Consider the following 23,391-nt stretch of genomic DNA (forward strand, 5'->3'; position numbering starts at 1 on the left):
CTAGGAAGTTTTTAAAGGGGGATATGTAGTTTTCAAAGCAAACTTTTCTAACGAAAGGAGGATCCAACCCCTGGACCTCCTCTGGATACACCACTGAACGCGTCAGGTGCACTAGCTGTGTACATACGGGTGTGCATCCTCATGATATAATATTTCTTAACTTAATTACTGTCCATAGGTAGCATCCTTGAACATACAGTTTGCATTTTCAATCAGTATTGTTACGAGGCAATTCCAGACCAATGTCAATATAAAATTCCTTATAACGTGTGTGTAGATGGTATACATGTGCATATTTTGTATAATGTAGTTGTTTATTTGTTAAAATTTGTTATCCCTAGGCCTCCCCTCACCCCTTTCAGGGCCCTTGATTGATGAATAAACATGTTTAAAAATATATCGATCTCATGTATTTCAAAATTCTTAAAAGTGAAAAATGGACACATCTCCCTTTGGAAAATTACTTTGTATTCTTGAAATAAAAAACATCAATCAAAGGGGAAGTGATGGTGGGGGTTGGAACTCCCGTAACCTCCCGCTAGATCCGCCAATGGACTCCGAGGTTACTGACCTCCAGAACAAGGGGAGGGTTTCTTCGGAACATTTCTGCACTCATTATAATACTCATCGATTCGCAACTCATTCCGAAGTTTGTTTTTCAGCATGGCAGATTACTTGATAACCGGAGGGACGGGGTACGTCCCAGACGACGGACTCACGGGGGCCCAGCTGTTCGCTAACGGGGATGGACTCACTTACAAGTAAGTCTTGTCACGGCACGCACCTGCTGCACGTGAAAAGTCGCTCTCCAGCACGTGTTTGTGTGTCGAGCTAACACGCCAGTGGTGCAATAGATTTCATATAATGGACAATGAAAGGATTGGTAAAATTATTCTGGTATGAATCACTGTTGTATAGACATTCACTGGAAGGAGGGGTTTTGATGGTTGACATTCCGATTTCAGCTGATATGAAAAAAAATTACTATTGACTTGTCAAGGATCCACGTGCCGTGGGGCAAATAAAAGCAGGAGCGGATCTGGGTTTTGATCATTGATGTTACGAGTTGGTGAAAGAATGATATGGTACTGGGGACTGCCTAAATTACTTTTGTTTTGATGAACACCCTACCCCTAAAGCTTACAATTTTGTGATTTTATAGATTTTCAAAACCTTATGTCATCCTAAATTTGAATTGAATTTAAGTGACAGATTCAGATTGAAGAAAATTACATGCCAGTACATCAGTTAGAGAATATACACAATATATATATATATATATATATATATATATATATATATATATATATATACATACACACACACATACAGACACCACACACACACACATGCACATATACCGTACATAGATACACATACGTACTTGCACATTACATACACGCTGAACAATTAACTGTACTTAACGTAACAGTGGATCACAATATTCTGTTTAGAGTATATTTTTCTTTGAAGTTTTTGTTTATCAAATTTCCAGATTCCTTAAACATTATAGTGTTTATATTTTATTTACAAATCCAATTCTGGGCCCAGTTGAATTTTTAGAATCTATAATGATATATAATGAACATTTGTAGAATAAGCATAACTGAGTTATACCTGGTACATCTTGTCTCATTGTAGAATCTATGGTATACATTATTTTATAGAAACTTGTACATTTTATGAGTTATACCTAGTACATCTTGTCTGATTGTAGAATCTATGGTATACATTATTTTATAGAAACTTGTACATTTTATGAGTTATACCTGGTACATCTTGTCTGATTGTAGAATCTATGGTATACATTATTTTATAGAAACTTCTACATTTTTTACCTCTTACATTGTATACTATTGATTCTCATTTCAAAAATGCTGATTAAAAATTGATCCAGCTTGGTTAACAACATGTTAATATATAAGTGATTATCTACACAGGCGCCTGAAGTATGGATATATTACCACATGTACCTTCCCCTTCTTTGATAAATTTTTTTGTGAAAATAATTTCTCTGAAATGTGTGAATTCCCTGTGTATCTCATTCCTCTTTCGATTTATGTGATTGTTTCACACTTTTTGTAAGCTTTAGAGATTGGCCTTCTACCAGTATGATAAAATACAGAATATTAGGTATGAAACAAATATTTGTAAACAAACAAGGGGTCCCCGTTTCGGGGCACATTTTCCAAGTAATTACAGCGTTACCTAAGGAATTTTGGTGAGCGGCTGGTCAGGGAGATGTCATACTACAAGCCTCTTCAACTCAAAACCGTCTCTTCTCTTTTATTTGACACAATCTTACGTGCATTGGCAGACAAAAAGGAGGTCACAGAGTACGGATTTGTCACAGAGTACGGATTTGTCACAGAGTACGAATTTGTCACAGAGTACGGATTTGTTGTATGCACCTTGTGATTGGTTCACAAAGACATTGTTTAGTCTCGGGATCATCCGAATAGTCTCAGGATTATTCACAGACCAATCACACGACATGTTATAATAATAGCAAAATATCACGAAATAATTAACAAAATGATGATAAAGTATAAAATGGCACAAATCAGCCACCACACCTAGCCCTTAGGCTACCTGCTACAATTTTGAATGTAACCCTGGACTCTTTGTTCAGTATTTTTTCTGAATTCAAATTGAGCCTTAATTATCATAAAATCTAATGAAGATGCTGATTTTCCAAGTTCTAAAAGGTAACCATGGTAATAGACAATGGAGGCTACATTAGCTGAACTCGAGAGAGTTGAAGAATCAATTTTCCGCAGAAAGAAAACAAACTTCATGTTTCATTTTTCTTCTGGGAAGGATTTGTTTGGTTTCTTGTGTGTTCATCATGTAAGTTAAATGTGAAGCCTGAGATGTGAGTGGCTTCAAGTATAAAATTTTCAAATAATCCTGATAGAGGCCATGATCTTTTTTTTTTTAAATTTCATATAAGGAATTCACAATTTTTATCAGGCACCTATCACAAATGCAATTTTTCTTTCAATAATGTCCTGAATTTTTTGGTTTACCAGGTTTGGCCATGAGGCCATGTAACGTGGAAAATTTATGACATACAACAGGTGGTGATATGTATACGATTTCAACAGTCATCTTAAAAATTAAATACTTCATATTAAGGAAATTTCTACAGAAACCAACAGTTTACTTGTATTAAGACGGGGACCATTAAGTGGCAAGAAATGAAATATACAGCATTCTACACAGTCAAAACATCTGACGTCACAATGCAAAGCGCGGATGCTAACTCAACGTGAATTGAAAAGATCTAAGCATCTAGGCGGGGACATTTTTCAGCATGGATTTTTAGAAACATTGGATTGAAATTCCAATTTCTAAATTGATTGTCAAGCCACTTGTAGTGTATTAATGAATTATAATGTTAAACATTTGCCAATGGTAAAATGTATTCTAATCAAAAGTACAAAGTCTAGAAGAGATTATTGAGGGGAACATAATTATTTATGCAAGTTTGATCATCCATCTAGCTAATCATAAAACAATGAGCAGGTAATAAGCCCATGAAAACTGCAGTTCCTGATTTCAATCAACATTTAGCTTCCACTTCAGGTGCAAAATATTTTTGCAAGATCAACTTTTTAAAATCTAATTCAGCTACGCATAACATTGATTGAAAAGATCTAAGCTTATCGAAGTGCATGAGTGAGAACATTTTCAGCACAGACTCCCTAGAAAACATTGGATAGAAATTCCAATTTCTAAGTTGATTTTCAATCCACTTAATATTTGGGTTAGGTAAAGTCCCAATCTATCCACTATCAGAGCAGGAAGAAAAATAGCTAATACTTGGGTGGGAATTATTTGATAAAAGTATTTGCCATATACAAAAGAAGCTTATGCAATCTAAAGTAAAGGTTAGTACTACACCGAGTTCCTTGTACATCATAATTTTCTTTCTTTTTTTATTCATTTACATATACTTATGTAATGTTCTTCCCTTTTGTAGCCGGATTATTTGTTTAAGACTTTTACCAACAAAGTCCTAACCTGCAGACTTTTATACCTACAAAGTCTTAATCATACTCATCTCGCATTGTGTTTTCAAAGTTTATTACTAACATAAACTCAACAGCATTCAAATACGATACCAGGTTCTGATTTAAACCTAAATCCAAAATATAATCTATATATAGCTGTTCTGATCTAAGTCCTAGTCTCAATCTGACAATTTTACATACATTATATACTAAATGCTTACGTGATCAGTTTCATTGGCACTATACTGTGCCGTAATGAACAAAACTGCAGAAGCGTATACTCTTTTGGTAACAAAACTGTCACGTCTGCCAATCAAATGCGGGCGAAGCAGGTACTAGTGAATGTGAGTTTACAGAGGTCGTACAAAACGTGATGACCTTCATGTATTTGATTGCAATGTAGACATACATAATTGCATCAGCTAAAATGATTGAATATGATCAGTGTGATTCTTTGGGCCTGTATCGCTCACAAACATTGTAAATTAAAGTGTAGCGATCAACCGGGTTCGATTGCTGGTGGCCAGATAGCTTTAGTTGGTAGAGCACCTGACGAGAGATTCAGGGGGCCCAGGTTCGAATCCCAGTTTGGTCCATTGCATTTTCTCCCTTCCTGTTACAAAAGCTAATATAAAAGATAATGCAAGATTAATATAAGCGATAACACAATCAATTCTGAAGGTCTTCTGGTTACGCATTCTTCTTTGTTCTCACATCTTCATATATCTTATAGGATTCATCATTATAGTAGTATATGTTTCTGATGTACTCTCTGCAAGGAGGAATAAAGTACTGAATGAATTAATGACGAGGGACATAATTATTAGTTTAATTTTGATAACCTATCTATATATTAGCTGATCACAAAACAATGAGCAGGTAATAGCTAGGCCCGAAAAAATATTTGTATAAAATTTAATTCAACTACGCATGTGACCCGTATACTCATTAAAGCATATTTGTACGGCTAACGTAACGTATCAAGAAAACACTATGTGTATGTGGAACACGATTTACGAAAAAAGCTGTCCCCCATTTCTCATGCATATTTACGCATATTGCCATCACAAGAAAGTTAATTGCAAGAACTAGCAGCACTTTCATCGTTATGAATAAGACTATGTTAATTTATATGTGCAGTGTATATTGTATATGTAATAAAACATTAATCAAATTAAATAAACTCACTAAATTGAATTTCAACGCAAGCGCTTTCATTCAAAATTTATCAGTCCGTGCTGAAAAATGTCCCCACCCGTGCAAGGTGATCAGCTTAGATCGCCCATTGTGACATCAATTGTATTGACTGTAACAGATGAACATCACAAATGCTGTATATTTCATTTCTTGCCACTTAATATTTCCCGGTCTTATATCGGGAATAATGAATTGCCCCTAAATTGCCAGTAAATAGAAAAACAAATTTTTTTCCTGGTCTGTGTTTGTTTGACATTGTTTAATCTAAATGTATCTTCTGAGGTTTTTTTGTAAGGAAAGAAAAAAAATGATATGTATATAATTAACACATGCATACATGTATTTAACTGATACACTTCAATATGAATTAAGTTGTCATATAAAATCTAAATTGAACTATTTCTGTATGTTTTAATCATAAATCATATATTATTTCATTTGAAATAAATATTTGAGTAATAAGGACGTACATTAAAAAAAAACCATTAAATGAAAACAAAATTAGAATGGTGTAACCCTAGATTTAATATGTTCCGGTGAGTTGATTAGCTAGTACATTTATTATTACACAAATTTAAATGTTCACCGCATTGATAACCTAAACATATAGACTTTTAGTCAACATTATATGTAATTTCTCAGACACGATCAATTTATCACTGTGAAGTATGTGTACTTTTAAAAATTTGTATGCGGATTTATTGTTTGGTTAAATATCTTTTAACTGTGTTAATAATTTCTTTGTATCCCGTACTTTTATGAAAGTGCAGGGGTCATTAAATCTCACCTGAGTCACTGTACCTCGTACCTGAAGTGTGTGGGTCTCTATGTTCATATAACTCCGTTTATCTTTGTTTAATTTTTACGAAACGTTTAATGATGTCCAACACTGATTTTAACTTTATAGTGGAGAAAAAGTAATATTATATAAGATTGATTAAGAAGGATAATTTTATGGTAATGAAAAATTGATATTGTTAAATATATAACAAAAACTTGCATATCTTTTTTTTGGCGTAAAATTACCAAGAGAAAAAGTTAAACCCCAGTTTATTACATTTTCAACAGCGAAATGCTATAATTTTTCCATTGAATAGAAATGATATTTCCACACTGTGAAAATAAGAACTAATTGTGACGTCATGTTGTGTATTTCTAGATTTGAAATAAACATATTTTAATAATAAAGAAAATGTAACAATTAAAAAAAGATTCAGTGCTTTGTTGTTGGATATATAGACTTTGCTCTCATGAAAAAAAAAAGTCCTGTCGTACTTGTGAAATAAATTCCAAATCTAACAACAAAGCACTGAATATCCTCGATGTCTATATATGTATACAGAATGGCAGGGTAATGTTCACTGACCGAGTTAAGCTGTGTGGTAACAATATTGAACAGGATTAACGAATGTATCACTGACTGGTGTTTATTTGTGATGTTACAACACTTCCTACTGAACTATTCCCACAAAGTACTTCGAATATATCTCCTCAACCTGGCCGATAAGCAGTAGTAAATGTTACTAGTAACATGTGTAATTCTGTGTTGGCGAGGGACTATACATATTTGGCATCATTGTATTAGATATGTTCCCATGTGAATCTACCTTTCCATCAATACCAAAATAACATGCTGTCAGAACAATTTCTAACCCACAGACCCACCCCAGTGCACACACAATCTGAACCAGTTGGCTATACCACGATTCTTTTAATTTGCTTGTCATTTTGTTACTAATTTGAATTTTAATTCTTTTGTTTTTTGCAGTGATTTCCTGATACTGCCAGGGTTCATTGACTTCACAGCAGATGAAGTGGTAAGGATTTTTGAAATATCAATATGATTGATTAATTGATTGTATCTTGCTTAACGTCTCGCTCGAGAATAACTTAGAAAGTTTATTTTGTATTGCTAGCAGTAGTGACTAAAACTCGGTCCTGGTCTCGCTTTTCAGTCTCAGCCCCATGACTAAAACCCGGTCTCAGTCCAAGTTTTTTTATTTGATAAAAAAAGAATGTATCGGGGTATATAAGCCCCGTTTCTCGTTAATTTAGATATGACAATTTCATGCATGAAGATGTACTATGTATTGTAACACGTTCATGAATTTGGGAGAACATTTTGAGATCACACGTTCATGAATTTGGGAGAACATTTCGAGAGCGATATTTAACTAAACAGGAAAATTGTAATTAAAATAAAACACACAATTAATTGGAAACACATGATACCAGATACAGCTGGTGTACACCAGCTTGAGAATATTTTTGAGTAAATGTAATATTTGTCTGCCCCTTAAATATCACATCCTTATCTTTTAATGCATGAAATTACCACATCTAAATTAATGAGAAATGGGGCTCATATATTCTGAAATTTTTTTTTTATCAAATAAAAAAATCGTGAACCAGGAAAAACAGTTTTAGTCACTGGGCTGAGACAGAAGAGCAAGACTCGATGTGGGTTTCTTGAAATAAACTTAAGTCCAAACTTGGACTCAAGTCTGAGATTTTGCTCAAATTTGACTGCTTCAAATAAATGAAAAACTCAAATTAAATTTTTTTTTTGAGAAATCAAAGTCGGGTTTTAGTCTGTACCATGGTTTTAGTCACTATCATTGCTAGCACTGTAACAGTCATGAGTCTTCTGTTGTCGTGGTAAAGATCTTGCACAGCAATTCACTGTTCAAATTCTAAACACATTGTTCCTAATTTTACCATGTTTACAGGACAATTTTTTTTTCTCGAGATTTAGATGTTGATGATATAATGGAAAGTTTCAGTCTTTATGAATGTTTTATATTGTTAGAAAATGGCAACATGATTTTCTACAATTTGAAGACAACTTTGGCATTTATGATGATTTAATTGGTTAACTGTTTTAGGACCTGACCTCTGCCCTGACCAGGAAGATCACCCTGAAATCTCCATTAGTCTCCTCCCCTATGGACACCGTAACAGAGTCTCAGATGGCCATAGGAATGGCGGTACGTTATTAGTTAACATCTCAGATCTTATTAGCAACTCTGATGAGTTATTATCAACTTTAGCTGGTGGGTTTGTTAGAAACTTAAGCTGGTGAGTTATCAACTATAACTGGTGGGTTTATTAGCAACTTTAGCGGGTTGTTTATTAGCAACTTAAGCTGGTGGCTTTATTTAGCAACTTAAGCTGGTGGGTTTATTAGCAACTTTAGCGGGTTGTTTATTAGCAACTTAAGCTGGTGGGTTTATTAGCAACTTTAGCGGGTTGTTTATTAGCAACTTTAGCGGGTTGTTTATTAGCAACTTAAGCTGGTGGGTTATTAACAACTATAACTGGTGGGTTTATTAGCAACTTTAACAGGTTGTTTATTAGCAACTTAAGCTGGTAGGTTTATTAGCAACTTAAGCTGGAGGGTTATTATCAACTTTAGCTGGTGGGTTTACTAGCAATTAAGCTGGTGGATTATTAGCAACTTTAGCTGGTGGGTTTATTTAGCAACTTAAGCTGGTGGAAGATTACCCTGACTAGTTTGCATCCCATCAAGGTGGAATCTGTAAGCTTCATCTACCTTAACACCATAGAAACTGCAGGTCAAAATGTAGCACGTACCATAGAAACTGCAAGTCAACATTTAGCACCATAGAAACTGCAGGTCAAAGTGTAGCACCATAGAAACTGCAGGTCAAAGTGTAGCACGTACCATAGAAACTGCAGGTCAACATGTAGCACCATAGAAACTGCAGGTCAAAGTGTAGCACCATAGAAACTGCAGGTTGAAGTGTAAGATTATACCAGTTTTCTTGAAAAAAGAATTCTGTTATTTTTGCATAGTGGAAGATTTGGAATTCTAATCACACACTGCCTTATGAGCTCAGTTTCGCTGTTACTGTGACATTAACCTATGAGTGAATTTTGTACCAAACAACCCCCAACCACATTTAGCAGTAGTTTAACAAATAAATCAAATTATTAAAGAAATAAATTGGTAGATTTAGGAGAAGAACCTGCAAATTTTTAGAATTTTTTTCTCACCCTTTAATTTGTATGATTAATATATATACAATAAAGTGTGTTCAAATCAATGAAATCAAAGAGATTGATTATTTGATCCTACCAACACACTGAACTCTGCAAGCTTAATCAAAGATCCTTAATTTTTGCCAATCATCAAGTTTTGATTCAAAATGCCTGTACTTTGTGAGTTACCATGTAGTTGAAATTATAGCAACAAAATTACTTCATTGATAGTCGACTTAGTTGGGAAAGTAAAACCCAAATCAATAGCTATGTTTTAATATCATGTGTGTTCTGAAAAATTAAGTTGTATCATACTAATCCATTCGATGGAGCAAACTATGATACTGAGATGTGGATAAGAAATTAAGCTTTGTGTTTCCCAAATAATGAGTTTTGTATTGATTTATGAATTCACTATCGGGAGACTCTCAGTCTGATTAATTGAGAAGCAAGATAGCGAAGATTAATTTAGGTAATGATGGCATTAACCAGAAGTGGAGAAGCTGTGTTGTACAAGACAATTTAATTCAGGAGTTGGAAGCCAACAAAATTCAGGACATAGTAATATGTAAATCTTGATTTTATAAATGAAACAAATTTTCATAATGCGTTTATCGTATTTCATCAGTGCTAGGTTCGTTTCTTTTGACACTTGTCTTTTTCCATGTTTTTAGGGAGCATTTATTAAATGGAGATAATAAAATTATATCGACAATGGCATATGATCTTGACAATCATCAGTCACAAAGATTTGGCCTTGACCTTTATGATCATAAAGTATGACAATTGTAGGTTGTACAGTTGTATAGTCAAAAGATGAATGTGACCAAAATTTAGATTTGCAAACAGAGACAGACGGACAAAAATAATGTGCCTAGATTTTAGTAGAGAGAGAGAGAGAGAGAGACAGAGAGAGAGAGAGAGAGAGAGAGAGAGAGAGAGAGAGACAGAGAGAGAGAGAGGAGAGACGAGAGAGAGAGGAGAGACGAGAGAGAGAGAGAGACTTTGATTAGGAGAAGAGAATGTTGGTTGGAGAACAAGTGATTATTATACCCCCCGCAAACGAAGTTTGGGGGGGGGGGGTATACTGGAATCACTTTGTCCGTCTGTCCATCCGTCTGTTTGTCTGTTGACGCAATTTGTCCGAAGTTTATTTCTAATACCGCTGGACACATTTCATTCAAACTTTATGCACATCTTCTATATATTATGTAGTTGTGCATCTCCTATTTTCAATGAAATATTTTAAGTTACAGAAGTTATGCACATTTTCTTTTCATTTTGGGGGTTGCGCACTTTGTCCAGAGTTTAATTCTTTATATTAAGTATATTTTTAATATTTCATGTACTGCTGTACTGTAGAATATACACTTCTGCATTCACATTGATTGCCCTGTAGATAATGTGAAAATATCCAATGTGTTTGCATTAAATATTTCCCATCATCTTATATGCCCCGCGGGGGGTATTAGTCCCATTAGGACAGTTCTAGTTGTTATAAGGTTTAACAGGTTAATTGCTACAGTATTTTAAATGAGTGGATATTGATTTTTGATTATCGTTGTAGCTTTGTGGAGGAGTGGGAGTCATACATCACAACTGTACTCCTGAGTTCCAGGCCAACGAGGTCAGAAAGGTCAAGGTAGGTGGCGCTTTCTTCACAACACAAGTTAGGTGTAAGTACTGTGTTTTAGTCAATTTATGAGGGCTTCAGATTTTATCAATTTGTGGAAAATAAAGTGTTGTTGATGTGTAATTTCATGGAAGAGTACACTGTGTTCTTGAATGAACAAAAATTGTATTGTGTCCATCACTTGATATTGTGGTCCGGCACAATTACGAAAACAGCGAATTCAGCAAAAAATGGTGAAAATACAGTACATCCTGTATATATAATAAACACTGGTGAACACATACTCAAAGAAGTAAAGGAGAAGAATTCTGTGGATTAATATTGAAATGGGATCAAATTCATTTTGAATTACAAATCTGGTAACTATGAATTGTAAGTTTGCATATTCTTACAGCAATTAGTACTGTAAGCGGGGATATGTCTGTGTCGTTAATTACGTGTGTTGTTAATTACGTGTATTTCCTTTAAAAACCATACACGACATCAGTATCATCAATTGATAAACTATATAGCAATAGAAATAGCTAGTGCGCATTTGGGTAATTTTCATGAAAATTTGGTAAATCATGTACTTAGTGTAAATAACCCCACATGTAAATTTCCGTATTTTATACAGTGTGTGTGCAGGGTTATTGATGGATTAGATGTCTAATTGTTTGTTTTGTAGAAATGTGTTTGTGTGTATGATTAATAGTGGGCTCATATGTCACAAATTGTTTGTTTTGTAGAAATATGAACAAGGGTTCATTCTGGACCCCGTAGTGATGTCGCCCACGCACACAGTCAAAGATGTGATCACGGCCAAAAAGAAGTTTGGTTTTTCTGGAATTCCCATTACAAATAGTGGCCACATGGGAGAGAAGCTGGTGGGGCTGGTCACACAGAGAGACATCGACTTCTTGACCGACGATGAAATGGACACTCCCATTTCAGAGGTGCGCATTTCACTTTTTGAAATATTTAAACATTATGTACAAGCATGGATTGTATAGAAGAACTGCACATAGCATGTGGTGAGCAATTTTTGCACAAATGAAAATTGTGTTTAGACCAATAGTATCGGGTATATTATTTACATCACTCTCTGCCTTTAATCAATGAAGTTATTTTATAAAAACTTTTTTATGTCCTATTCATTTTATCTCCAAAGATTGAAGAGTCAAAAAGTAGTTGGGTGTTTAAAAAGTAGTCGGGGTGTTCAAAGAGAACTGAGGTGTTCAAAAAGTAACTGAGGTGTTCAAAAAGTAACTGAGGTGTTCAAAAGTAGTCGGGGTGTTCAAAGTCTGCAAGAGTATCGAAACTCAAATAGGATGCCTGTCAAACACTTCACGAATTGAGTGGGTTTAGGTTCATAAGAAAGCAATCATGGTAGCTCAATAGTTGATGCAGTGTTTTCATTGTGATCTGTAGGTCATAAGTTTAAATTTACGCTCTTTTGCCAAATGTTCGGTATTTAGAAATGAAAGTTGCGGGCCCTGAGCAGCAGGTTTTTGTTACTTCACTTACAGCTGGTGACATCTCAATACGAGTGAAAAATTCTGGAAGGGACGTAAAACCAGGTTTCACAGATGCAGTGAAAAAATGTGATTAGTAAAAATGTGGGGTGAGTGGGTTATTTTTGAATAGGACTTGTTTAGTTTTCCAACTTCTGAAACCCACCCATGGCTTGTTAAAAATCAGTTATCACACAAATGCTTCATTGAATTTTTAAATCAAATTCAAAATGTAATCTCAAAATAAGTTTCAATGACTTATCAATATATCAATATTTCATTAATTAGATCAATTCAAAAATTTGGCTTCAGTCCACTCTCAGTTTATGGGTCTTGATCATAAATGTGGGTACATGTTGGAGTATAAAAGTTATTTATGTCTTCATCGTTAAAAATTTGATCATTGAAAGGTGATGACGAAATACGAGAACTTGGTTGTGGCACACAGTGGGGTTACCCTGAAGGAAGCCAACTCCATCTTACAGAAAAGCAAGAAAGGTATGACGTAATGAACATAGTATATGCACGCGTTAGTGCCAATTGATGGGATTGTTTGACAAAAGTGTTAAACATTTCAACATTGCCTGCAGACATGGTTACGGTAAACAACATGTCATTCATAACGTAACAGCTGTTACTTTCATTATTTGTGTGGTTTTCTTTTGTGTAGGAAAACTTCCCATTGTTAATGACGAGGGCGAGCTAGTGGCGTTAATAGCTAGAACAGATACGAAGAAAAACCGAGAATTCCCGCTGGCATCCAAAGATGACAAGTAATCAATATTACATTCAAAGTTTGAGTGGGAAAATGTTTACAGTTGCAATGAAATGGGGACAGAGTTTATAACCAGAAATTATTAAGTCAAAGTTTGAGTGGGGAAATTTCTACATTCACAATGAAATGGGAACAGAGTTAATAACCAGAAATGATTAAGTCAAAGTTTGAGTGGGGTCATTTCTAAATTCACAATGAAATGGGAACAGAGTTTATAACCAGTCTGAGAAATGATTATAATAAGTCAAAGTTTGAGTGGGGTAATTTCTACGTTCACAATGGAATAATCTCAGTTTTATTGTGCAATAAAACGCAAAGCTTGAAATGCAGTTTAATGGGAAAATTCACGGTAGCATGTAAATATTAGGAATTGAGCACAAGGACATGAAATGTTTTAGGAAGTATTGTATAAATTGAATGTCTCCTTTGACAGGGAGCAGTTATTGGTTGTATAAAATGAGTGTCTCCTATGACAGGGAGCAGTTATTGGTTGTATAAAATGAGTGTCCTTTGACAGGGAGCAGTTATTGGTTGTATAAGATGAGTTTCCTTTGACAGGGAGCAGTTATTGGTTGTATAAAATGAGTGTCTCCTTTTAAGAGGGAGCAGTTATTGGTTGTATAAAATGAGTGTCTCCTTTTAACAGGAAGCAGTTATTGGTTGTATAAAATGAGTGTCTCCTTTTAACAGGAAGCAGTTATTGGTTGGTGCAGCTGTTAGCACACATGAGGAGGACAAAAAGCGACTGGAACTTGTGGTGCAGGCGGGGGTAGACTTTGTAGTCCTGGTAAGTGTCACTGATAAAGCCTTGTAGCATTATGACCTTTAAACATGTGACTGATAGAATATAATGTAGAGTCCTGGTCCTAGGTAATCAGGCTGACAGACTAGCAGAGCTGTGGACGATGGTCCTTGTAAGTTTGAGTGACTTGTTTCATCTGTTAATAATTTTTTTGGGGGTCACTTTTCATTCTCGTGCAATGTAATCCTTCAATATCACATAGCTATAATTTTGAACTTGTGTTATTGCTTGTAACTAATTTGAGATTTTGTTTATTATCACCAGGATTCCTCACAAGGGAACTCCATTTATCAAATCAACATGATCAAATATCTGAAGAAGTCGTATCCTGGAGTTCAGGTCGTTGGCGGCAATGGTAAATATGACAACTAATCCATGTGTAAAAGTGACATCTATGTGTAAATATGACGTCTTATCCATGTGTAAATATGACATCTTATCCATGTGTAATTATGACGTCTAATCCATGTGTAAATATGATGTCTTATCCATGTGTAAATATGATGTCTAATCCATGTGTAAATATGACGTCTTATCCATGTGTAAATATGACGTCTTATCCATGTGTAAATATGACGTTTAATCCATGTGTACACTTGGATTTCTTCAGTACACGTAAATTGAATGCATTCAGTAGACATGAAATAGTGTCTTCAATACAAAAGGCTTCTGTACATACAGCTTTCAGCTTACATAGTGATTATCTATTTCAGTTGTACATACAGCTTTCAGTACTTTGATTATTATCTATTTTAGTTGTACCTACAGCTTCCAGTACTTTGATTATTATCTATTTTAGTTGTACCTACAGCTTTCAGTACTTTGATTATTATCTATTTTAGTTGTCACAGCAGCACAGGCCAAGAATCTCATTGATGCTGGAGCTGATGCTCTCCGAGTGGGTATGGGGAGTGGATCTATCTGTATTACACAAGAAGGTGCGTCTTAAACTGAAGATTCCTTATTGTGCGCAAGATTTTAATATTCATGGGAATTTGCAAAAAGCCTCTCTCATGAAAACAAAAGGCTTGCAAATTTTTTTCTGAATGGCAAATTTGCCTGATTTGGTATGTGCGTAATGCAAGGAATCTGTTGTAGTAAAAGTCCATTACGCGAAGGGATTGTGCTGATCTTTTATTGCATGGCTATAATACTAATAATAATAAGCCTTTATTTAGACAGGATAGCACAATTAGTACAAATGACTAGTTTACATTGTGGTCCTGTATAAAACATATTCACAGACAGATAAATGAGAGAATAGAAAAATAGATTACATAATATAAAATATATACATAAAATATACACACGATATCACTGGGAAAAAAAACAAAACAGATACATATCTATATATCACTTATTTGAGTAATAATGCTGCAAATATGCTGATTTAAAAGATGTAAAAGAACCACAGCTTCTGACAGACTCGGGCAACTGATTCCATAAAATTGTGGAGGATACCTTAAAAGTTCTATAATGTAGAACTAATCAACACTTCTCCTATTTCATTGTTGTAGCTTATTTTGGGGACTTTATCCCTTGACATGCTTAATAATATACATACTTACATACAACACACTCAATAATGATACAGACTTACATATAACATGGTTAAAGGGGCATTATCTGTAATTTTGTCACAAACAATTAAATTCAGTGAAAATTGCTGTGTATTATATATTTCAGTAATAACACCAATATTTAATTATTTCAAACACTTTTTACCTCAAAGCAGATATATGAATGTGTAATTTTGATGAATGAATAATTATTGTCTTGCAAGACAATTATAATTCTTCCTTATGTATTTCTTTACACTAAAAGCGGTTATCTAATGTAATTTTATGAAAGGGACTGGTTGACATTTTTCGAAAGAAATGTTTTTCATTTTTGATGTTAAAAATTAAAAATATAACTCATTTAATGTTAACAACCAATATTTGGACCGTCTGAATGCAAGGGTAGTAGCAATATGTTAGCTTTGATTCTGTGTTATGTAAACAAAGACTCGAGTCTTTTTATGTAAACAAACAGACCAGCGAAACGTTAATTTTGTAATTTAAAGCATCTTTATTTTGTACAATCACAACTTTTAAGTTTTAAATGACACATTTTACCTGTATACTTGAGATGTGATACATATAATAAACTTGGATCAATATCCATTTATTTTGAAAACTTCGTAAACAATAACACACCTAAATCTTTGTTCTCAAAACAAATAAACTCTCTTTAATGATCTTCTGTCATGATGAATGCACATTAATTTTTTTTTGAAACCCTCTAAACATAGTACACTGTAGATTTTAATCATTTAAAGTATAAAACAAAATTTGGGGGGGGGGAATCGTGAATCAGTCCCTTTAATATGTTTCTCATGTTTTTGTACAAAATAAATGTTTTTATTAGTCATTGATATATATTCCTATGCCATTGAGAGATTTTGAGAACAAAATGGTTGCCATCACTTTCACAACTAATGCCCCTTTAAAGTCGAGTGATGTACAATGTATTTCACTCTACCATTGCCATCCATCTCTCTGAAGTCTGTTAAATATGTGTATAAGGTTAATTTATAGGTGTGTATGAATTTAAGCAAGATTATATTGTAAAGATTCTCCAATAGTGTATTATTTGCTTTTAAGTTAAAATGTATTATTGGATTTTAGTTAGTTTTATCGTAATGGAAATTTAAAATGTTATCAGACATGTATTTCTGAGTCATTTGCACTGCACAGCTGATTGCGTGTACACAGTATACAGTTATTGACTGGGTTCGAGGACAACAGCTGTTTTGTTTGACCCGAGAACGGGTCTGTTGCCCGAAGCCGTAAGCTGAGGTCAACCGATCCGTTCGAGGGTCAAACAAAACAGCTGTTGTCCGAGGACCCAGTTAATAACTGTTTTGTTATTCTTTAGGTTGTTTTTACTAGGTGCATATGGTTTGTTGACTTTAAACGGATCGACAGTTTGATTGCGTACATTTATCACCTGATTCCACTAGTTTAAAAGAAAACATACCCAATATCCTAATTGATAATTATGTTTGTCATGTATCTACTCTTCTTTTCATCTAATAAATTCCGTATTTCATCATCAGTCAAATCAGTGAACCTCGCCATTACGTAAACAAATCAGCAGACCAAGAATCATGTGACTTGCATATAACCGCTTTAACACGAATAAAATAAAAATAAGTAAACTTCATCTTATACAATTGATTCTAGAAAATGATGAACAAATATTTTTTTTATGTTCTTGCTGTCCCTACTTTGAAGAATTAATTGAATTTCATCTTCAGTTGCTGTTGCAAAATGTGCATCTGCCATTTCTCTTTATCCAAACGGCACGAAAAGATAACTCGAGTTAGCGCCATATTACGTCATCGGTCAACAGTCTTTTTTAACAGTTCCCGGTCCAACAGTCGCCAGAACAGTAAAAATGTTGGACTTTTTTTTGTAAGGAGTTATATAGGAACTGTTTTATAGGGGTATAACAATAAACTATATTATATACTGTACATATGCATTTATACACAGGCCTCAAAAGACAGTTTAAAGTGCTTCTTAATCTTTTTAATCTGCAATGTCTCATATTTTTTCATAGCTTGTACGATTTTGTGTTAGAATATTATCAAAATCAGGAATTGGCTATAATAATTACATGTTTCCATTAACGAGTTTTATTTTATATTTCGTCTGACTATTATCAGATAATTATTAGATAAATGCATTAAGTCAAGATATAGAGGATCACAAAATTATTATTGCGTACAAGAATTTATTAACGAACTTTGGAACTTGTAGTAATGAACTTTAGAATTTGTAGAAATATTAATGAACTCATGTACTTGTAGTAATGGCGGTTGGAAGACCACAAGGAACGGCAGTATACAAGGTGGCAGAGTATGCCAGACGGTTTGGTGTCCCGGTCATTGCAGATGGTGGAATATCATCAGTAGGACATGTGATTAAAGCCTTGTCTCTCGGAGCTTCTACTGGTCAGTATCCATTTAATACTCTTCAGCGAGTACAATTATATAAGTGAGATCATAATGGATGGATAGAGAATGATACTTACCCTTTAAAATTTCCATATTGCTCTGAGATCCCAACATCTCACTAACATCCCAATATTGTTCTGAGATCCCAACATCGCACTAACATCCCAATATTGTTCTGAGATCCCAATATTACCCTGAAATCCCAATATTGCCCTGAAATCCCAATATTGCTCTGAGGTCCTAATATTGCCCTGAGATCCTAATATTGCTCTGAGATCCCAATATTGCCCTGAGATGCATTATTGCCCTGAGATCCCGATATTGCCCTGAGATCCTAATATTGCCCTGAGATCCCAATATTGCCCTGAGATGCAAATATAAAACCTGATATTGTGAGGGTTGATGTTTATATTGATTGAAAAGGATATTGTATATCTTGTTTATTACATACTTTATAGTTATAACAGTACAAAGATCATGACATTCACAAAGATTATGTCAATATCTTTATCTAAAAATAGAAAACGATTTTTGGAATTGTGGAAAAAAAATTGCATTTTCAATACTAGTATGAAACTTAAAAAGATGTGTATTCTTGAATTCAAATTGAATGTGTCACAAAGTATTAATGAGTAAGATCCATTCACCAACGGAGAAATTTCAAGTGGCTATCGGACCACAAAGGGGTTTTCTCAAGAGGGGTATTACGCAAAGGGGTTTTCTCAAGAGGGGTATTACACAAAGGGGTTTTCTCAAGAGGGGTATTACTGATCTGTGATGCTTTATGTCAGGACACTATATGGATCTGATATATAATTGTGACATCCCTCATATCGCACTTGTATAAAGACTATATTCATTAATAAATGTGTAGTTAGCTGACTTTGATACTGGCATTGAAGGAATAAGATGAAATGCATCAAGTTAATATGGATATTCAGTCATGTATGCAGGCTTTGGACTCTCTTGACATCGTTTTCCTTTTATATGTTATGAAATATTTATTTGACTGTTCAGGAGATCAGTACTTAGTAAGGTGATTAGATCTGATCAATTATTGAGAGCTTTTGAATGTATTATTCATGACCTGTTTCAGTGATGATGGGGTCGCTACTGGCGGGAACTTCTGAGGCCCCTGGAGAGTATTTCTTTGCTGATGGGGTTAGGCTAAAGAAATACCGGGGCATGGGGTCACTAGATGCCATGGAGAAACACCGCAGCAGTCAAAGCCGATATTTCAGGTCAGATTTCTTAATCAGGGATTCTTATAACTTGTTCATTTTCATAAATCCAATTTTGATTACGTTCAGTATTAGCTGAGATGCATTAGGTAAAAACCATCAGCTTACAGGATAAATTACAAACAATGCTAGAAATTTAAACTCAGATGTTTAAAACAGGATTTATTATATAAACATAATCTGTAGAATTGTTTTATTGATGTTAATTTTTCTTGGTTTGAGGAACAACAGCTTGTTTTGTGTGTGTGTGTGTGGGGGGGGGGGGGGGGGGGGGGGATCAGAGTTTGAGATAGAAGAGATGCTGTTCAAGCTTGATCATGGTACATCATTGTTTCCTTTTTGTAGAGAATTTGAATTTATGGTTTAAAGTGCATTAAAAACAACCAGGAAAAAAAAACCCAGATTTAAAATGAAAATTGATGACTTTAGTACAATGTCATGAGAATGTGGAAGGAGCTTTATGCACATTGTATGGTTGGTCTTCCCTCTGTACTCAGAGTTTTCTCTTTTCTAGAGATGGTAATGATTGTCTTGCTTTATTCTTGCAGTGAAAGTGATAAGATCAAGGTTGCTCAGGGCGTCTCAGGGTCTATTGTGGACAAGGGTTCCATCAACAAGTTTGTGCCATATCTGATTGCTGGGATCCAACATGGCTGCCAAGACATCGGGGCACGCTGTCTCTCCAATCTAAGGTGTGATTAACAGATACGTAATATATAGATACTGTCAGGTGTGATTAACAGATACAGAATATATAGATACTGTCAGGTGTGCTTAACAGATACAGAATATATAGATACTGTCAGGTGTGATTAACAGATACAGAATATATAGATGCTGTCAGGTGTGATTAACAGATACAGAATATATAGATGCTGTCAGGTGTGATTAACAGTGTCAGGTGTGCTTAACAGATACAGAATATATAGATGCTGTCAGGTGTGATTAACAGATACAGAATATATAGATACTGTCAGGTGTGATTAACAGATACAGAATATATAGATACTGTCAGGTGTGATTAACAGATACAGAATATATAGATACTGTCAGGTGTGATTAACAGATACAGAATATATAGATGCTGTCAGGTGTGCTTAACAGATACAGAATATATAGATACTGTCAGGTGTGATTAACAGATACAGAATATATAGATGCTGTCAGGTGTGCTTAACAGATACAGAATATATAGATACTGTCAGGTGTGATTAACAGTGTCAGGTGTGCTTAACAGATACAGAATATATAGATGCTGTCAGGTGTGATTAACAGATACAGAATATATAGATACTGTCAGGTGTGATTAACAGATACAGAATATATAGATGCTGTCAGGTGTGATTAACAGATACAGAATATATAGATACTGTCAGGTGTGATTAACAGATACAGAATATATAGATGCTGTCAGGTGTGATTAACAGTGTCAGGTGTGCTTAACAGATACAGAATATATAGATACTGTCAGGTGTGATTAACAGATACAGAATATATAGATACTGTCAGGTGTGATTAACAGATACAGAATATATAGATACTGTCAGGTGTGATTAACAGATACAGAATATATAGATGCTGTCAGGTGTGATTAACAGATACAGAATATATAGATGCTGTCAGGTGTGCTTAACAGATACAGAATATATAGATACTGTCAGGTGTGATTAACAGATACAGAATATATAGATACTGTCAGGTGTGATTAACAGATACAGAATATATAGATGCTGTCAGGTGTGCTTAACAGATACAGAATATATAGATACTGTCAGGTGTGATTAACAGATACAGAATATATAGATGCTGTCAGGTGTGCTTAACAGATACAGAATATATAGATACTGTCAGGTGTGATTAACAGTGTCAGGTGTGCTTAACAGATACAGAATATATAGATGCTGTCAGGTGTGATTAACAGTGTCAGGTGTGATTAACAGATACAGAATATATAGATACTGTCAGGTGTGATTAACAGATACAGAATATATAGATACTGTCAGGTGTGATTAACAGATACAGAATATATAGATACTGTCAGGTGTGATTAACAGATACAGAATATATAGATACTGTCAGGTGTGATTAACAGATACAGAATATATAGATACTGTCAGGTGTGATTAACAGTGTCAGGTGTGCTTAACAGATACAGAATATATAGATACTGTCAGGTGTGATTAACAGTGTCAGGTGTGATTAACAGATACAGAATATATAGATGCTGTCAGGTGTGATTAACAGATACAGAATATATAGATGCTGTCAGGTGTGATTAACAGATACAGAATATATAGATGCTGTCAGGTGTGCTTAACAGATACAGAATATATAGATGCTGTCAGGTGTGATTAACAGATACAGAATATATAGATACTGTCAGGTGTGATTAACAGTGTCAGGTGTGCTTAACAGATACAGAATATATAGATGCTGTCAGGTGTGATTAACAGATACAGAATATATAGATACTGTCAGGTGTGCTTAACAGATACAGAATATATAGATGCTGTCAGGTGTGATTAACAGTGTCAGGTGTGCTTAACAGATACAGAATATATAGATACTGTCAGGTGGGATTAACAGATACAGAATATATAGATGCTGTCAGGTGTGCTTAACAGATACAGAATATATAGATACTGTCAGGTGTGATTAACAGTGTCAGGTGTGCTTAACAGATACAGAATATATAGATACTGTCAGGTGTGATTAACAGTGTCAGGTGTGATTAACAGATACAGAATATATAAATGCTGTCAGGTGTGATTAACAGATACAGAATATATAGATACTGTCAGGTGTGATTAACAGATACAGAATATATAGATACTGTCAGGTGTGCTTAACAGATACAGAATATATAGATGCTGTCAGGTGTGATTAACAGTGTCAGGTGTGCTTAACAGATACAGAATATATAGATACTGTCAGGTGTGATTAACAGATACAGAATATATAGATGCTGTCAGGTGTGATTAACAGTGTCAGGTGTGCTTAACAGATACAGAATATATAGATACTGTCAGGTGTGATTAACAGATACAGAATATATAGATACTGTCAGGTGTGATTAACAGATACAGAATATATAGATACTGTCAGGTGTGATTAACAGATACAGAATATATAGATGCTGTCAGGTGTGCTTAACAGATACAGAATATATAGATGCTGTCAGGTGTGCTTAACAGATACAGAATATATAGATGCTGTCAGGTGTGATTAACAGTGTCAGGTGTGCTTAACAGATACAGAATATATAGATGCTGTCAGGTGTGATTAACAGATACAGAATATATAGATACTGTCAGGTGTGATTAACAGATACAGAATATATAGATACTGTCAGGTGTGATTAACAGATACAGAATATATAGATGCTGTCAGGTGTGATTAACAGATACAGAATATATAGATGCTGTCAGGTGTGCTTAACAGATACAGAATATATAGATGCTGTCAGGTGTGATTAACAGTGTCAGGTGTGCTTAACAGATACAGAATATATAGATGCTGTCAGGTGTGCTTAACAGATACAGAATATATAGATACTGTCAGGTGTGATTAACAGATACAGAATATATAGATACTGTCAGGTGTGATTAACAGATACAGAATATATAGATACTGTCAGATGTGATTAACAGATACAGAATATATAGATACTGTCAGGTGTGATTAACAGATACAGAATATATAGATACTGTCAGGTGTGATTAACAGATACAGAATATATAGATACTGTCAGGTGTGATTAACAGATACAGAATATATAGATGCTGTCAGGTGTGATTAACAGAATCAGAATATATAGATACATGTATGTGCATATAACACTGTAAGGTGTCATTGGATGATTAACAGATACATGTATATACAGAATATAAATGCCATATAAGTGGAATTTTTAGTGAGATACAAATTTAACGATTTTCTCATAAAAATGAGTATATATATTAATATATCTAGCAAGAGATAATTTTTTGCAACTTTATAACTCCGAGAAAGATAACTATTACCTACAATGCAGAATAAATTGTTAGCGATATTCAATTTTAGCAGTCTCAACACCCTCGTTAAAAATGCCAAAATTAAATCCTCGCTAAAAACTCTGCTTATACAGTATGTGCATGTGACATTGTCAGGTAATTTTATACTCATTAGGGAAAAATTCTATGAAACTTATCTAATTTGTCTGCTGTGCAATCCTAAGTACTTGTGAATTG

The 23,391-nt window shown here is 34.4% G+C and overlaps 1 protein-coding gene across 4 annotated transcripts in view; it reads left to right on the top strand.

Annotated features, from left to right (window-relative positions):
* Nucleotides 1–23,391, top strand: part of LOC125653959 (inosine-5'-monophosphate dehydrogenase 1b-like) — a 35,662-nt gene that overhangs the window by 5,020 nt on the left and 7,251 nt on the right. For all 4 annotated transcript variants that reach the window (XM_048883640.2, XM_048883639.2, XM_048883642.2 and 1 more), the window contains exons 3-15: nucleotides 663–761; nucleotides 6,982–7,030; nucleotides 8,099–8,200; nucleotides 10,783–10,857; nucleotides 11,577–11,783; nucleotides 12,752–12,839; nucleotides 13,012–13,114; nucleotides 13,807–13,903; nucleotides 14,183–14,273; nucleotides 14,761–14,856; nucleotides 17,775–17,918; nucleotides 19,018–19,162; nucleotides 19,711–19,854. In XM_048883640.2, coding sequence (XP_048739597.1) covers nucleotides 663–761; nucleotides 6,982–7,030; nucleotides 8,099–8,200; nucleotides 10,783–10,857; nucleotides 11,577–11,783; nucleotides 12,752–12,839; nucleotides 13,012–13,114; nucleotides 13,807–13,903; nucleotides 14,183–14,273; nucleotides 14,761–14,856; nucleotides 17,775–17,918; nucleotides 19,018–19,162; nucleotides 19,711–19,854 — 1,440 coding nt within the window. The remainder of the gene's footprint in view (nucleotides 1–662; nucleotides 762–6,981; nucleotides 7,031–8,098; nucleotides 8,201–10,782; nucleotides 10,858–11,576; nucleotides 11,784–12,751; nucleotides 12,840–13,011; nucleotides 13,115–13,806; nucleotides 13,904–14,182; nucleotides 14,274–14,760; nucleotides 14,857–17,774; nucleotides 17,919–19,017; nucleotides 19,163–19,710; nucleotides 19,855–23,391) is intronic.

The sequence above is a fragment of the Ostrea edulis genome, chromosome 7 (genome assembly GCF_947568905.1).
Source record: "Ostrea edulis chromosome 7, xbOstEdul1.1, whole genome shotgun sequence".
Classification (NCBI taxonomy): domain Eukaryota; kingdom Metazoa; phylum Mollusca; class Bivalvia; order Ostreida; family Ostreidae; genus Ostrea; species Ostrea edulis.